General features: G+C 41.7%; 1 protein-coding gene across 1 annotated transcript in view; it reads right to left on the bottom strand.

The window, feature by feature from the left end:
• The window catches only part of LOC133022166 (E3 ubiquitin-protein ligase SH3RF3-like), a 91017-nt gene that overhangs the window by 25961 nt on the left and 46582 nt on the right, over positions 1-18474 (bottom strand). The window contains exons 2-3 of the mRNA XM_061089196.1: positions 7813-8088; positions 1465-1560 (exon numbers count right to left, since the gene is read on the bottom strand). Of these exons, the coding sequence (XP_060945179.1) occupies positions 1465-1560; positions 7813-8088 (372 nt within the window). The remainder of the gene's footprint in view (positions 1-1464; positions 1561-7812; positions 8089-18474) is intronic.

Here is an 18474-nt window from a genome sequence, read left to right as displayed (position 1 = left end):
ACACACACACACACACACACACACACTCACACACACACACACACACACACACACACACACACACACACACACACACACACACACGTGAACCCCTGCAGTGTCAGAGTCATGGAGACGTCTAAATTATTGATGCATCTCTATTTAATAGGAACCCCTGTGTGTCTGTGAGTGTTTGTGCCAACTTTCCTCAGTTTATGGCTTAATCACCATTACCTAAGAGAGTCGTTTGGGCTAGCAGCTAATTTCAGGGGTATGATTGGATAACCAAGACTCCAGCACTATGTAGGGTGCAAATCCCGGAGAGAGGGAGCAGGCGATAGAAGCCAAGAGAAAGAGTGAGCAGGGATAGCAGTGTTATTAAACAATGACCAGAACATTGATTCCACACGTGTATCTGCATGGATGTGGAGATTAGCACATGTATTGTCCTATAATTGTGTCTTTGTGACTGAGTGCATGTTCACTTAGTAGCAGATGAAAAGCAATCGAGAGCAACGTTTAAAACCAGCATGAAGGATGAGTCATCCCATTAGAGTCCGTCTCCAGTCTCGTCCAGCCTCTACATTAATGAGCCACAGCGCAGAGTGCAGAATACACTGGACCTGACCTTATCATATAACAAGCACACGCACACAAACACACACAAACACACACACACACACACACACACACACACACACACACACACACACAAACACACACAAACACACACATAGTGATACTTTCCAGTGTGAGTGAACCTCCTGTCTCTGAAGGTTTCATCATTTGTTTTTGACAGGGACAAATATGTGGTGACAGAGAAGAGAAGCCTTAACAACAGCATGAAAGAAGGATTTACACATCATCCTTCCCTTTTCCACAAGTGGCTTTTATACCATCCACAGCAAAATGTGCACGATATGTTTCCCAGCTGCACAAGGATTAAAGTGAACTATATTCCAGTCTTGAAAGGAGTCGCATTATGAAAGAAGGTGAAATGTTTGGGGAGCTGGATTTTATTTTCATCCATTTACAGAGAGGAAATCCCGGAAAGAAACCTTTGACCTGCAAACAGCATTGTCAATTCAATTTGCATTTCTGCAGACATTTTACAGTTTACCTGCCTGTTTAAATACATAAGTGATCAAATATACAGGGAACATCAAAGAGAAACAAGTCAAACTGGAGCAGAATACCATTTAGCTCAAATATGCTGTATAAGAAACATGGCAGCAAGTGCTAACTCGCATGTGAATGACAAAGAAACCGAAAAGTTTATATTACATTTCCACACATTCCAGTTGATTTTTCGACAGTCGACAGTTATTATTATAAAAGTTTTCTGCCCTCCTCCTCTCTCCAAGGTAGCGGCATTTAATAAATGAAAATGGTTATTTTTCCGTAATAAATTGATATGTGATAGCTATTATTTTTGGTACGTGAGTGTGTGTGTGTGTGTGTGTGTGTCTGTGTGTGTGTGTTTACCTCCACGTAGAGAATTGGGAAGATGCCGATCTTGTCTCCCAGCATGCCCTCTGCCCAGTTCTCGTCCACTCGCCTGATTACTGTCAGTACCTCATCCTGAAGAGCGAGGAAATGAGTGAGACTACTACACACAAACATACAAACACACACAAATAAACACACAACTGTACAAAAAAAATTGCTATTTATTTCTGAATGAAGGACTAAGGAATAAATTAATCAGAGAAATTACTTCAAGGGTTAAAATGAGCACTGTGATGTTCTTGCAGCTCATTGACTACTAATCAAGCGTCGTGCAAACACTTTGAAAGCAGACATACGTTTTTAGATTGATGGGAAGCTACTGGTTTCAGATCATTTCACCTGATTTCACTTCACTTCAGTTCAGTTCATGACAGATGTCACTGCTCATCGTCTCCCGTGCACAGACAGACTCACTCAGTGCTGTAATATTCCAGATTTTTACCAAGCAGCAAGATTTCTTTTTGGTTTTGTAGCAGCCGTGGGACATTTTGGACGATTGCAATCTTTAAAAGTCAAAGTCAAACCTGCTTAAGTGAATACAAAACTGTGGAGAAAGATGAAATCACTCTACTCGAAGCATTTAATGAAAAGTCGCTGTTCTTGATCTGTTGTGACCTTGGCAGAGGATGGGAGGTACTGAGTCACACCAAAGACTTCGGTACTGGAACCAAAGTTAAATACCACTATGCTCACTAGATACAATACAACTACTGTGTAAGGTGTCATCCTTTTCAACAACCTAGATTTCTTTTGCAAATTCCTCAAAAAGGAGAAACTGAAATATCACGTATACAGATCCTTATCTTCAAACTGTTGAAGTAGTATTGGAAGTGATTCCAGGCTCAAGTCTTCTTGGTTATGATTAAACAAGCTCTGCACCGGGTTTTGGGGGATTGTCAGATTCTTCCCTGCAGATCCTCTCCCGCTCTGTCACAGTTCCTCATTTCTCTGGTCTGTCCAATGATGTTCTATGACTCAGACCCTTAGCTTCTGGTTGTCTCGGCTTAGTTTCAAGCAAACCCCTAAACCTGCTCTGAGGTTGTGAGTGCACCGGACCATCAGGGAAAGTTTAATGCAATGTCTTCTGCACTAGCAGCATTCAGGTTCACCACAAGTCTAATTAGTCTTTTTTATCCCTGATGCTGAAAAACAGCCACACAGCATGATGCCACCATGACCATGCGTCACCGCTGAGATGGTATTTGTCAAGTGATGGGCAATTCCTCCTCTGGTCCAGACATGATGACAATTCAATCTCAGTTTCATCAAGCCGGAGAATCTCGTTATCACAGTCCGAGTCCTTTAGGTGCTTTTTAATGGCTCTTTCCCCGAAAAGATTCTTCTGCCTGGCCGTCTGAACAGAACCTGAGAACCTTCCATGCAGAATTCTTTCCCCAGAACTTTGACTTGAGACATGAGCTCTACAGGAAGCTCCTTCAAGTTCTTAAGGCTCTTATATACTACTACGTGTCCGTTTCTCGGAGAGGTCTCAGCGGGGGGCAAAGAGTCTTTTTGATTTTTACTTCTCCGACACTCTACGTCGGAAAAAATTCATCGCCAAACCCATAGGTGGCGCAACGGAAGACGAGCTCAGAGAAGCCTACCCCATTTGGGAAGAAGAAGTCCACGTGTCTCTGTACATTACATCTTATTAGCTTTTACATCTGTTAGCTTGCGTCCCACACACTGAACCATGGCAACTAACAGAACTAAATAAAGTGACACCCAGCGGGTTAAGATGTTGATGTTATCGTTTCTTAGCGCAGCGGTTCCCCGGTCTTGTTTCCGAACTGTGTTGCTGATTCCACAGCTTGAATCTGCTTGAGGCTACATGTAGCTAGCTAGCTCCCCTCCCAGCTAGCTTCAAGCCCAGCTTCCACACACAGTCAGCAGGGACTCCCGACACTAACTACTACCCAGTGTTTGCTTCTAACCTGGCGGTATTATAGAAACAGTGTCATGATAGAAGTGGAATTAAAGTCGTGACGGCGCAGTAAGCATGGTGGCTAGCCTAGCCTGCTAGCGCCGTTTTGAAAGCTCGTTCTAACCGTCTGTGACCGTGCACACATGTCGTCAGTGCTCGAACGAGTCACCGTCAGCCGGACAACTCCCCTGGCTTAACACAAACGTCACATTAATCATAGAATTGTAGTTGTGTATGTATTTATTGTGAATCAGGAAGTTACAGGTCCAGAAATGACGTCGAACAGAAATGACGTCATACGGAAATGACGACATACGGAAATGATGTCGTTCGCGGACCAATCACAGCCAAGAGATGTCCGCGGGCTCTCCGACACAACACGGAGAAGTTAGAAAAATCAGACCTGTACGAAAAGCTGTCCGAAGCACTCGGAGAGGGCGTTTCACGACGGATAGGGCGGTCTTATCTATCCGTTTTACAAAATACGCTCAAGCATAAATTGGCCTTTAGTGGCTCAGCTGCAGGACCTGTGTATCTGTCCAATCAATTGAATTTACCAAAGTCATATAATCCAATCAACGTGTTATAGTAGAAGGTTAATAGACTTAATTCACTTAAAGACCAGCTAATTTAAAAACACATCATCACAACTCTTCTATAAACTACACATGGGGGAAAATCACGGGCAAACTGGGTTTCAGTATTTTTCCCAGTAAGAGTCTGAAATGTGGAGTGGAGGAACTTGTGATCAGATGAACCCCTGTACAGCCCCTCATTGTAAAAAAAACATATGTCCAAGATGATCAAGAGGCACCTGAGTTCATATTTTAAGTGCAAAGAGTCTGAATTAGGAATGTTCATCATTCACCACTTAACCAGTAACCAACAATAGAATTTTGACCAATCAACACCAGCTATTAATCTGTATTTTAACAATCCTTGAACATCTGTACTACCTAAGCGGGTATTCTCTGCTGTGGGTCTCATTTCTCAGACTGCACACACAGACCCCACAGCATGTGGATACATTGCTATTTATAAATTATATTATTAATGATATAAACATTTTGTTCAATTTTTAACAAATTGTCATCTTCTGAAATTGCATTTTCATGATAGATCAATTGATTTTTACAATTTTGACTTCAGATTTGCAAGATAACAAAATGTGAAAAAATGAATAGGTCTATACTTTGTGAATGCACTATAGATGCACCACATATGGGGAAATAATATGTTCCTTTATCACACAAATAAACACCAACACACCCACAGACATCTTCTCGAGTGCATTTTTCCCTCTGCTGCTCCTCACATGAATATGAGGGTCTTGGCAAGGCCATTAGGGCTGGCGGTTCTAATGGTAAAATGTCTGTGTATTAGTCATACTAAGCTATTACCTCTCAAACTGAGAAAACAATATCACGCATAGCGGTTCTGCATGACAACACGCGCACAACACTACACAGGGTTCGTGCCTCTCGAGTGAGAGTATGGCTTCGCGTAATTACTCCAATCAGTAACCTGTTGATGAGTTTAGCAATAAAACACCACGCGAGCGACGGACGCCGCATATCACGTTCGTCTTGATCCATGGGGCAGTGTGTTCGTGACGAGGAATCTGTGACTCTGCTTTGCAATGCGGCGGTCTGACGGAAAACATCTAGTGAGGAGAATCACAGCGGACTGTAATTTAATAATCTTTCTCTTTCCCTCTCGACCGACACTCGTGTAGAGAGTGGTTGTGTCAGTGCGGAGACAAAGTGGATGTGTTGAGTGTTCAGTTCTAGCACAAATGAGCCTGTGTAACAGCAGGAACAAAATGATAAGGTTTGAGCAACAGAACTGCGCAGGGAATACAAATTACTGTTTACAACAGACCCGACCGGGGAAACACACTGAGAGGCTTCTCGCATCTTCGTCTCTTCATCTCCTTCCTTTTCAAAGTGTAATTTAATAACACTAGTGACAAACAGGATTTATTTTGAAACGGCACACAGCTCTCCTAGAGGAGGAGGTCTTCATGGGTCCAAAATATTGGTCTCAGACCAAGTCAGAAAGAATGTGACAGCAGTTTAGCTGGAACGTATTATTTTCAATGGCTTATGCCACGTAAGGACAGTTTTTTGCATCGGCAACAATGTTGAGCGAATACAGGCACATCCAATGAAAACCAAGCCTGGGCACAGCATGCACAATGGAAGAAAAGCTGACATTGTGTGTGCAAGTTCCCCAAATTCTAAGATTACATGTCCACACCCGGGAGAAAAGCCGATCATGCAAACACATTTCCAGTCACATGTCAGAAGCATTTCAACAGATTTAATGACTTTTCCTTCCAGACCATCACTTTTGTACTAACAGATCACACACTGCCAAAAATCATGTGATTTGCAACTCAACTCTGAAATAACAGACTGCAATAAAAATGCTGGTGTACGTTCTCAGAGTTTCAAAATAAAGTTTCTTTAATACATTGGGCTCTTTCAAATCTCGAGTTTCAATGTTTTAGAACTTTTTCCCAGGGTACATGAACCAATTTTCCAACCTGGAAAACAAACTGATACACTGGGAGAATAGTAACAAACTTAAGGCTGAAATGTGTTTTTTATCAGATTTCACGCTTTCAAAGCCTCTTTTTCAGTTTCGGAACATAGCATAATATTTACTGAAAACTTAACTATCTAAATTAAACTCAAATTAGCTCTATTCCCAGCAGCCGGCATAGCACAAATTGTTTTTCTATCTGAAGTGGCCTTCAGTCTGAGACAATCCAGAGAATACCCACTGAAAATTATATTTTCAAAAACAAGAAGAGATCAAATCCAGAGGGGGCCTGAAGTTCGTCAGACACGTGGATAATTAGTTCAAATCCCGAAGGCGGTCGACCTTAACAGATTCAAACAGAGACACCGATACAGGCAGCAGCATGATGCTCAACTAATTAACACGGAGCCTTGTTAAGTCAGAGAGAGCATAAGTACGTCTTCTCCAGCGCTCTCCACTTCACACTTCACACTTCACCATCTCCTGTCAAAACACAATTTTCCTCCTGCCATGTCGATGAAGCAGCATGTGATCAGATCTGAGAGCGAGTTCACACGCACACACAAACACACACTTTCAGGATTTGATGACACACAGACCTGTGATCTGCAAACCACCAGACCCACATGACCTCATTAGACTGAAGATAATTTGGACCTGGCTAACGCCGAGTTCTGGGTTCAGGTCTATGAATCACATGGAATGATTAAACATGAAAACCCTTCTAGATGGAGGCTCCACCACAGATATCCTTCCAATGTGGAGGATTCTCACTGTAGCTTAAGATGCTACTGGACTATCTAAATAAATGTGTATATTGTAATAATTTCATTGAGTTTCATGCTGGTGTACATACAGTTTTAAAGGCTTTGGTATCGTAACAAAAACCAGCTTTGTTTTCCTGTGCAGCTTCTCGGCCATAAATCTTGACTGTGAGCAGAGAGAATTTCAACTGCCAGCAGCGTCATTCCAGAAACACGTGTGTCAGTTTTAAAAAGAACTTCTGCCAAATCCTCATGTAGACTGGCTGTGAGAAAGACATTTTACAGTCAGCAGCTGCTGGATATCGTCTTCACCCTGGAAATACCTCATCCGGCATCAGACCCACAGACTAACACAGAGCTGATGACCAACAATCCTCTCCCATTCTAAAAAAATCAGTGCAAATTGTTAACAAAGGATAGAATAAACCAAAACAACACAACAGTATTAACTTGTAAACTGAAACTTGATAGAATTCAGACTGTTTACCTATTATAAATACGATTGTCAGGATACACGAGTCTGAATCAGAGCAGATTTCAGAATTAACTTCTGAAAACTAGAGATTGGGGCTGGGCGATATGACTTCAAATCAATATCACCATTATTCCAAACTTTTACCTCGATGATTATTAATGAATGATTATTTTATGCCACCCGATATATAAAATATCTGTATATAAAGTGTTTTTCTAGTCTTATCCAACACATTCATACAGCAGTACAATATGCACAACACATTTACACACTGCTGGAAATTTGTAGGTTCAGTATCTCGCCCAATGAACCCTTCTGCATGCAGACTGGAGGATCGCACCACGGTTTAAAATGGCTGTAGTTTACATTCTGAGACTGGATCTGAAGTGAGGCGTCAGGACTAATAAATTATTTGTGCGCTACAAAGAACCAGCCTGGTTTTACACCACAGATAAGTGTTGGCTGCTACTTCTCTATTTATGCTGCTGTAAATCCTGTCCATCTCCCCACTGGTTCCTCCACGCAGCCTGTCCACACCACATTATTCTGTGTCTAGGGTAAAAATAGTGTCCTCAGTCAGGAGAGTGTGTGTGTGTGTGAACAGATTGCGATACCTTGCTGAAGGCCAGACAATCTTTATCCTGGTCTTTGTCTTTGACCTCAAAGTCGTACAGCGCTTTGCCCTGGGGTGGAGTCTGGCTCAGGGGACGCAACAACTGGATGTAACTCGCGGGCAGGAAACCGTGACAACCGTTGAGCTCGCCATGGTACCAGTTGTCGTCCACCTTGCGTCGCAGGATGACGATGTCGCCCTTGGAAAACTGGAGGTCGCCTGGTTCTTTCCCCTCGTAGGAGTAGAGGGCCTTCCCACACGGCAGCGCCGGGATATTCTGAAAAATACACAAATGCACACGAACCCTTATTGTACAAGCGAAGCACTTTTTAATACGTGCATTTGAACAGACGTCAAAACAAAGCAATAAACATGTCCTTATGTTCAGTGTGCTGGAGAGGAACAAGATTTTGTCCCGTAGTGCTGAGTCAGTTTTTTTTTTCAAGTGGTAATGGTCTGAAGCGACAGAAAGATTTAAGTCTAAACTTTGAAGACAGCGAAGAGGTTCAGGCATCACTGGTTAGTTCAGCTTTTCTCTGACCCTGGTTCTCACTATGGGGTCCAGAGACTGCTTTGAAAGACACTGTTTCAAATATAAAGTTGTTTGTAGCTCTTCAAGCCTCTGATTTAGAGTATAAGTTAAATCAAGACCATCTCTACAACCCATTCATTTGCTATTCTCTCTCCTCGTCTCCTCTAATCATCTGACTGTTTGGTGTTTACAGATATCCGATTTTGCCACAACCCCAATCAGCCAATCTCAAAATACTTTGCACCGTTTTGCTTTGGTTTCTGTGTTAAATTACATGTTTTCTCAGACAGTGCAACACACAGCCTTTTCTCTAATTTGGTGGTTATATATTAACGGTGTTGGCAAATTAGCAGCGACATTTATAATAAACTCTGCCATGTTAAAATGACACCAAACAGATACACATTGGATTTAAAGTTCTCTGCTGCTACTTGGTGTTAAACACGTTTTTAAGACAATGTCATTTACCTCCGAGGTTTATTTCACAAGAACACCAGGAATGGCCTTCCCAGCTTCCATAAATTCAACATTTTCAGCGTCGTACCACCATTTACTATCAAATAACCATTTTGCTACATTTTGTGCGGCTGAACGAAGCCATGCTCGTATATCTCTCGCTGTGAACTGTCATTTCAATGACTTGCTGCGACTCCTCTTCACTTCCCCAGCTCCAGTCTCCATATCCAAAGTCCTGGTCGAGCCCAGATGATTTCACTCATCTCTTTCTCTAGATGCCATCAACCAGCACTAGTGTCTCTACCCCCTGGTGTGGTGTTTCTATTCCACCCACAGCCCCACCCGTTTCAACCTTGATGACATCACCCGAGGTCTAAGCACCAAAACGACACACCACTATCTTCTCTTACTGTTAACGGCAATAAATTCAGTTTAACTTAATTAAACTGATTTCTCAATTGAAATTAATCTAATATCCACACTACAACTAAATCACAACACGCCAAAAACACATAGGAACAACCAAACCAGACATTTAAGCTCTTACATGCTGCCGTTTCAACTGGCTTTCTGTGGGCAGAGCAGATTACCTACATGATCTGAACTCACACTAGAAAAGAGGATCTCTGCGAAAAAAGGAAGTTCATCGTTTGAAGTGCTGCCTAACATCGTGATTAAAATACGGTAAAAGGAGAGGTGACAGGTGTATAGAACAGCATTAAGTTCATTTTCAAACCTTTAGAGAGTACTAAAAGCAATCCTGTCAAGCATTAGCGCCACCGAGTCAAAATGATGACAGATAATAACACCGTGCAAACCTCTGGCTTTACAATTTTCTAAGTTCAGTGTGAGCTGCTGCGTGGTTGTATCCCTCCTCTAAAGGAGCTGGGAATTGTTCCTTTTGTGCCATAACTGGAAACAATTAGTTTCTAGTTTGTTATGTGACAGGGGAAGGACATTGTCTGTGTTGAATTGTTGTGCCTGTTTGTGTTATTCTCAACTCTTTTCATTTTTTGTGTTGGTGCTGCCCCGTATTTGAGGAATGAGCCAGCGACTCCTGCAGCGACCAGTAAATAAATTGGGGGGGGGAGAGCCCAGGAGACAAACTGCAGCAACTCAAAAACAGTCGAAAATCCAATATGCTGCCCTGGAGACAAATTTGTGAGCACGGAGAGTTGGGGTATGTGTTCCAAGTTTCATTTTATTCCCTGCAGCAGTACGTGAGATATGACTGATTATTAAAATGTTTGCCAGGTAATTGCTGCTACCTCCTTGGGCTAAACACTGTAATTTTGAAAATGCCACAGTGGTGTGATGCATGACTCCCCGGGGTTTCATCAAAATCAAGTCTGTGTTGTCTCACATATCACAAGTCACGGCAGACACACACTGACCAATTTACTCTGTCCGAACTGATTTCTCACGTGATGCTGCAGAAAAAGGTACAAACATTTGTTTTGGTGGCTGCTCACTCCTACATTCTCTGGACAGTGATTGTCTGATCATAGCTTAGCAACCTGCACTTTGCACAGCAGCCTTGTCAAGCTCTGTAGGACGCCGAACACCCACGGCAGTCAGAACGACGCAATGAAAAGCTCATTCATTTTCTATGGGATATAAATCAATAGCTTGCAAGGCATTGTGGTGTTCCCTCTTTTCTATGACCCTGGCCTCTAGGATTAAAAGACATAACTCAAGGGTGGCTCAATGTTTTCTAAAGAGCCAGCTACTTGCTAACAGTGTGCATGGTGTTAAGAGTGCACAGATAAATATTTATCCACTATCCAGAAATGAAGCCAAAATAAAAAGAGCACTTGGGTTTAAGGGATGGAGCCGCAATCCTGAAGTCCTTCACAACGCGTTTGACCAATCATGAGTCGGTCTCAACTGTCAATCGTGACATTTAACCGCGTTTTATAGCACCAAAACTAATCAAAGCAAAACTTGCAGGAAAATTAACCACTTGGGCAAATGTATTTGATGTATACTTTGACATGTCCAATTCATTAACATGGAGGAAAAAGGCATTATGACCTATGCTGCAGCCAGCCACCAGGTGGTGGAGATACTTTGGCTTCCCTTTTGCAGGCCAATCAATTCATCCATCTTCATATACAGTCTATGGGGTCTAGCTATACTCATCTAAGTGTGTGTGTTCACTTGCTTTCAAACTGCAACAGCTACTGAAGTAATCACAAGGTCACATCTTCTAATGAAAATGATCTGGTACTGATGCTGACTTTTCCCCTGCATATGAAGCTTTAGCCTCAGTCTATTGGCATCAAGTGCCTTAGATTCTCTTTTAAAACTCATTTGTTTGAAAGATTAAAAAGTCAGCGGGAGAGCGCGTTAACAACCAGCTCCCAGAGCCGACATTATCTTAGTTTGTTAATTTGATTCAGCTGATGAAATTCTGTTAACGATTGCGGTCATTTCATTTGAATATGAAAACTGCTGTTGTCTGCCTCTGTCTGAAATCAGGATACCTTTGTTTCACAAGTTAATTATATTTCCAGTATTGTCACGGCACGAGTGGGGCATCTTTTAAGATGACGTTAAATTTCATCATTTTAGATTGACATCAGTCTGTTTGTAGGGGGATGAGAGGGGTGCCATCCGCTCCCAGTCCCCATGTGCAGATTGGAACTGATGAAATGATGAATGCCCTTTGAATGCTGCTAACTAAATCGCAGGATCTACAGTTTATTTTCCAAAGGTGAAACTGCCTTCTCTTGCGAAATTTGCGTTGTGGGACCCAAAGAAAAACCGGAATGAAAGCAACATCCTCATGCATGAATATGAACGGTTGCAGTATGAAAAATCTATCAACAGAATATATTACTATAATATAGACATGTAATTACAACGTCAAAATATGGCAACTAACTTCAACAGACCATCTAAGGCTATGATCTGTTTAACCAATGTTCATTGTGTCACAATTGATATGGTAAAAAGTCCAAGCGGCTATGCAAGTTATGGGAAACATTGCCATAGTAAACACAGACTGATGCATAAAATGTAAAGGTGTGTTAGGTGTTCATTCAACCAATAAGAAGACATAAAAGTTACATTTCTGTATAAACTCTGTGATAATCATCATCACAGCCCAAAAAGAAAGACGTAGCCGATCTCAAAACACTGAACTTGATATTGAAGGATACACGTATTAAAAGGGTAAATCTTAAAGAAAATCGAGGCAAACAAACAGCAGGGCACAACACAAGAGAGGACAAAAACAAGAAAGAAAGAAAACAATCTTTTATTCTCAGTGAGGCAACTTAGAATAACAACATGAATACGTAGTTGTGAAAGCACACACAGTTTCTCCCTAGATGCTACACTGAAGAGAACAGCCTGAGGTTTCACTGGCTGACTGTACTAAGATCAGTGGTGATGCAATAAGTGGAAACACACACATGTATACACCCTAATATATGTCCACACTAACGACAACAAAACACAGTGCTACTACTACTTTTAATATTATCACTGCCACTTTTATCTACTACTAATATTTACTACAATGCTACAAAATGAAATAGTAACTTCTGAGTTCTGCTCCAGCAGACAGAGAGGCTCATTCCCGGTCTCACTGACACTCTCACCAGCTCGGTTGGATCAGAGTATTTATAGGCAGCATGTTGAGTGGCTTGCTGCCACACTTGGAATGTTTTCATGGGAGCTGTAGTTTGTTTTATGTGCTCATGAAGTTATTGCTGTTTGACTTCATAAAATCATTAAGGCTCCACTTTATTATATAAATTACTGTAGTTAATGGCCTTATAACTCTTCAGCAAACGGAACACAATGAATTGACCAATGACAGCATTGCTGAGATTGCATTGAGTTAAAGAAGCCAGTGGAAGAAAGGTTAGAACATGACTTTGGCTCTTTATAAATAACGTAATGTTAACATATGTAAATTAAGTTCTTTGGGAATTAATTGATGCTGAGCTGAGTACAAAGTCCGCTCAGAATGTTCAAGAACGGCCTACACGGGCATTTCCACAGAATCCATTCAATCAATGCCGGTAGCTAGGATGCACGCCCACATGCATGAATGTTGCTCTCATGCGTAAGAGAGAGACAGCTACACAGACGGATGAAAGACAAGTTCAAGTGTGAGAAAGAGAACTGCTTTGCATGCAACCGCAGCTTGAACTATGAAGTCTACAATTTACACTTCTAAGGCGAGAGAGGGAGAATGGAATAAACACTGCATGGAGGAGAAAGAAAAGATTAAAGATTGAAAAAAAGAAAGGGGAAATGCAGCTGAGAGGAAGAAGAGGAGAAGAGAGGGGGAAGAGGGAGAGACAGGTAAGAGAGAGGTAAGCGTTATTCTGTTGTCTGCGATTCAATGTCTGGCAAAGTCACAAACATTTTCCTAGTTTTCCTGGGGTAAGAAACGACTTGTTCCCCTGATTATGTTGATAGATAATAATCTTTTGTGAGTGAAAAAGAAAAGCTATATTTTTGTAGCACATAGATGTGAATGGAAGGGTTGTTCTGAAATGTGGCTCAACAAAACTCCCAATAGTGTTTTTGGCAACAACAGCACATCAGGAAAGGATTGTGGTTTCACTAAAATGTCAGTAAAGTGAAGCAAGTCTGTGATCTGTCCCTAATCTTAACCAAGCACTGGGAGTCTAAACAGAACCGCGTAAAATGTTTTATATATGAGCAGCAGCACTAACTCTGTCTATTGCACTAGTGAGGCTTCTCTGAACAAAGCCATCAGCAGCGGCTCTACCAGAGCAGATGGAAGTGAAACCCCCGCCTCCTAAAGAAGAAAGGTGCCCTCCTAGAGGAAGCTGCAGGGCCTCATCAGGAAGCTGCTGCTCGATGCTCGGAGGAAAGACATCGATCTGTCCCTCTCTGCCGAGAGACAAGGAACATGCTGCTGACTGATATCTCTGAGCTCGGGACACGAGGGTCAAGCTACATGTAGGAAGATTGTATTCTAAAAGAGGAAAGATCCAAGTGATTAAAGTCCACCGCTAGTATCATCACGCTTTGAGCTATAAAGTTGCAAATGGTAACATTCCCCTTCTGGGTTAACATGTGAAATATGATGTCAGCCCAATCCCAGTTTCCCATTTGCCCTAACCTGAACCAAATTTTCATTGAAAAACAATTTAAAACCCATTCTGACTTGTCAGGACCAGTTGTGTCCCATTCTAAATGGACCTCAAAACAAAGCAATTTTAGATGCAGACTCTAAACGGAGTGGGAGAAAACGAGTGGAGTCCCATTTCTCAGATATAGATTTCAACCCCTACACCGTGTAGCTCTTTCCTGAAAGCCACTACCCAGCCAAGGCTGCACCAAAATTAATTGTAGTGCCTAAGGGGGGATGCGAACTGGGCTGAACTGCCATTTCATATCTTTAATTATGAAACAAGATAGAGAAAAAAAAAAGTGTGATACCTAAAAGATTATGCTTTACTTTCTCTTCTTTCCTTTCACCCAACCTCATATTTTCTTTGGCCCTTGCTTTTTATTTGTCTGCCTGGTAGGCCCACTGCCCGCTGAGCTCCATGAGCGACCGGGGCAGCATTAGCGCTTCGCTATGGGTCTTTACAGCACTGTAAAAACACTTTAACACGTCCACTTTACTCCATAAATGTTCTGGCAAGTTTACTCGTTGGCATCAAGTTTTAAAAGGGACCTTTAGTAACTGTTAAATTCACTCGAAGAATGTCCTGGGAGGAAGAAACATCTCTGCAACGCTTCTTTTATTGCTTAAGTGAGAACAGCGCCAACAATAAAGGATCCTGAATAACAGAGGTGTTATGATGGTAAAGACGAATTAATATCTGAATGCACCTAGATTCTACACACTATGGGTTACTGTTAATACAGTATGTGTATGCTGTGGCACCTTCTCCAGAGTGCAGAGTAATAGATTTCACATGACATTCACATTTCTATGCACAGAGATATATAGAATCCATTAAAGTTTTAAATACATCACTGTAGCAGCCTGTTAGATAAATAAAAAACCTCTTACTTTAAAAGTACCAGTGTCTGCCTGTTTTCCGGTGCTGCCGCCACAGTGAGAGCAGAAACTAATCTCCACCTCGTGAGAAAAGACAAGAGTTGGATGAATGACAATAACCGAGAACCAAGACAGGACTGTGCAACTTCACAAGTGTGAGTTCTTTTTGCATTGTACCTGTCAGCTGCACAATATTATCTTCACCCAGAATAAACACACACAATACACACACACAGACACAACGGGTGTTTGTGCATGAATGTCCCTCAGGGCAGGACACACATACACACTGTTCTTCCCCTATGGTGCAGTAATTAGTGTTTGTTACTTCCCTTCATGCACAGAAGGGGTGTGTGTGTGTGTGCGCAGCAGATGTAGGAGGTGACTTGTCCAACATGGGACTGATTGCTACATTCAACAAGGCCTCTATGACACAAACACACACAGAGCGAGAGAAACCTTAACAGCAGGGAGTGTTAGTTGTGGTCGATGGAAGGACCTATGTGTTTTTGTGTGAATATCCCTAAGGACAGGACACAGACACACACACACATGTTTGTACAGTTATGTTAGTGAGGACACTCATTGGCATAATGCATTTTTCCCCTTCCCTTAACCTAAACTAAACCTAATTCTAACCCTAACCCTTAAGCCAACCTAAAACGTAACGTACCTCTAATTCTAACCCAAACCCTAAAAACAAGTCTTAATCCCCAAACAGTCCATTAAAGCGGGGGGTCACAAAGTGAGGACCGGCCAAAAGGTCCTTGTAAACTCAAACTGGTCCTCACAAAGATAGCTGTACAAGAGCACACACACACACAATGGGTTATCCATCAGACTATAATGTAATATTTGGCGTATAACTTATAAATCAAGATTCAAGTATTTTTTAAATGTCAACGAGGGTTATGTGGAAACCACAGAAGACTATATAATAAAAATGTAGACTAATAGAGGCAAAATTATCATTCAGACTATTAATCATTTTATCATTTGTAAGGTTTGTTCAACTATCTAGTGAAAGACTTCAGCCTCATAAAAACAGATTACACATTTAATGTTTTATATCTTTGATGCCCATCTCATCATACACACACACACACACACTCACCATGACCTATAATACTGTGGCATCTGTCGGATTGTTGTTCAAGCGCACTTCAAACATAATTTAAATGATTTCTCCCTATACTATATATAAATATGTTTGTGTGATTATTAAAAGAGATGGCGCGCTGTCATTGTCATTTAAAGTTAAAGTCGTAGAACAGGTGTTTCATAGAGTTATGGGCAAACCAACCGCCTCTCACACACACACACGCACACACACACTCTTTTTAGGTACGCATGCGTGCACAAACACATATGCACACACCCCCGTACAATTGGATTAGAGTCTGTATGTGACACGTTCACACTCACGCTGAGCTTATTAAATCAATAATTAACAGCCACCCTCAGCTCTGTGTTCGCGAGGAGTCAATAAGAAGCAGTTTCATCTTCTGCAACAATACGCCGTGACACCCACCTCTCTTATCACTGTCGATCTACACTGACACCTCTTTTCATCTATCATATCAGACCGGCAGAAGATTCAAGAAAGCCCTAGAGTGCACGCGTATTAATCGTCTTGACTTTTATGTGCCGTGAATAATGGTGCTCCAGTGTCAGCTACTAAAGGCAGTGCTGCTATTTTCTAGACTGGAAGCTTTTTACATGTTTGCTTTCATTTTCATGATTTTTATGCAGGAAAAGGCAGCTGACACACATTAACCGTTCAAAGCTGAGGCACCTTTTGAAGCAGTGGGGACACTGAGACCCAGCTGAGATCTGTGGAAATGAAAGTTGCATCATGAAAAGTATTTAAGTGCACGTAAATGTTCAGGTCTTTCTCTTTCCTTTAGAGTTTTAAAGCATTTTGTCCATGCAAATGTTCTGCCAAGTTTAAGAGGCCAAAGTCTGCCGCAAAGGAATTCCTTGACGAAATTCTGCTCCTGACCCGAGGAGTCTGGCTTTGAGCTAGTTTGGCTCGAATTTAAATAACAGCATGTCATTAATAGTAATAAAACCAATGGACTTATAAATGACCAGAAATATTAGCACTTTAACTGAAATAATAGGGATAAGTTGATAATAGATAATCAAGCATTGGGTCTAATATGAGTACAAATTCAATTTGAAAACCACCTCCTTAGCTCAGACAACTGCTGGCATTGCACTGCACTTTAGGAAGAGTTAATGTCACTCATGAGAGCCGCAATTTTTATGCAGCTACTGCAGCTCCTGTATAACCCCTGTGGCCCAGCTTATGAAGACAAAAGCTTTGATGTGTGGTTATTTATCCTGTGGTAGCTACATATAAACCCTGCATTTACACCAGATTAGCTGCATATAAAAAGGTAAATGATATAATATAGCTTCAGATTTTACAGTACAAACTTAGCATGTATGTAACCTGCTAAGCAGCAAATCTGGAACATTAAATTCCTTTTTGGCGCATTTTCTTCCTTTGAAACTGAAAACGTGAAATCCTGGAAGCGTCTGAGATGGCAGCAGTGAGTCATTTAGGAGATCTGGTTGATCATGTGCTCCCCCAGCAGACATGTAACTATGACTACTCGACTCTCCCATGTGCCTTTTTCACACTTCCCCTCAACACTTGAACTCATGCTGCTCTAGTCACCCTGGCGCCTCCAATGGTCACAGGAGCAAGTGCCTGGACCAGAGGTTACATTTTCTAAAAGAGTGAACAGATTCCACAGGGTGAAGAGAAGCTCCGGCTGATTTATGAATCCATCTGCACACTACAACCTAAGACAGTGAACCACTGATATTATGTTCTAGTCAAATGCATATAAATGTCCATGTCTATTTATTAATTGCAGGGGAGACTGGTGAGCACTGTGAGAAACTTCATGGAGTGTGAAATGGAGCTGGCTGCTGGTGATTTTGGAGGAAATTGAGGTTTTATTGTTTGGTGGCCAAAGCACTGGGGTGACCAATTAAGAAAAATCTGTTGAGTGGCAGCAAGTCACTCCTGCAGTAAACACCACTAACTGAAAAAGCCAACCTTTCTTTTTGTGTTACGTTCTTTTTTTAGACGGCCTACAACCAACCGGACATGAAGCTGAAATATCCGAATACAAATGCAGCCATCTTGTGCGTTTGGAGCCAGAGTCTGTGCGGTGGACAATCGGGGGATGGAGCCACGGAAGGGAGATCCTGTCAAAACATGTGCTCGACCAATTGTGAGTGAGTGGCAGCTTTCAAAATGAACCCTTGGAGATACATCAAGAAATATCTAAAATGACAGAAACCATCTTTGAGAAAAAATTATTTGACTTCTTTGTTTGGTCAATGTCTCATCCATCAACATGGAGGAGGCGGGATTCCTGACCTATGCTGCAGCCAGCCACCAGGTGGCGATCGAGATGTTTTGATATCACTTTTGTCTTCCATGCATATATATTTTCTTTTTGTATGAATGTACTCATTAGGTTATACTTTACTGTAGCCTTTCTTTCCTGTCTTTGTTTTCTATCCTTGTATTTATTTGTTATAACTAAATCTACTGAGAGAGAACTAGGGTATTTGGGAGTTCAGGATGAGGTGGTTCGATATCAAATCTGACACAAAGAAGACGCATGAAATCAGTGTTGTAGTTTCCTCGG

Source organism: Limanda limanda, chromosome 16 (genome assembly GCF_963576545.1).
Source record: "Limanda limanda chromosome 16, fLimLim1.1, whole genome shotgun sequence".
Lineage (NCBI taxonomy): Eukaryota > Metazoa > Chordata > Actinopteri > Pleuronectiformes > Pleuronectidae > Limanda > Limanda limanda.
Note: the sequence above shows the minus strand (reverse complement) of the source record. Positions and strands in the feature narration are given on the sequence as shown.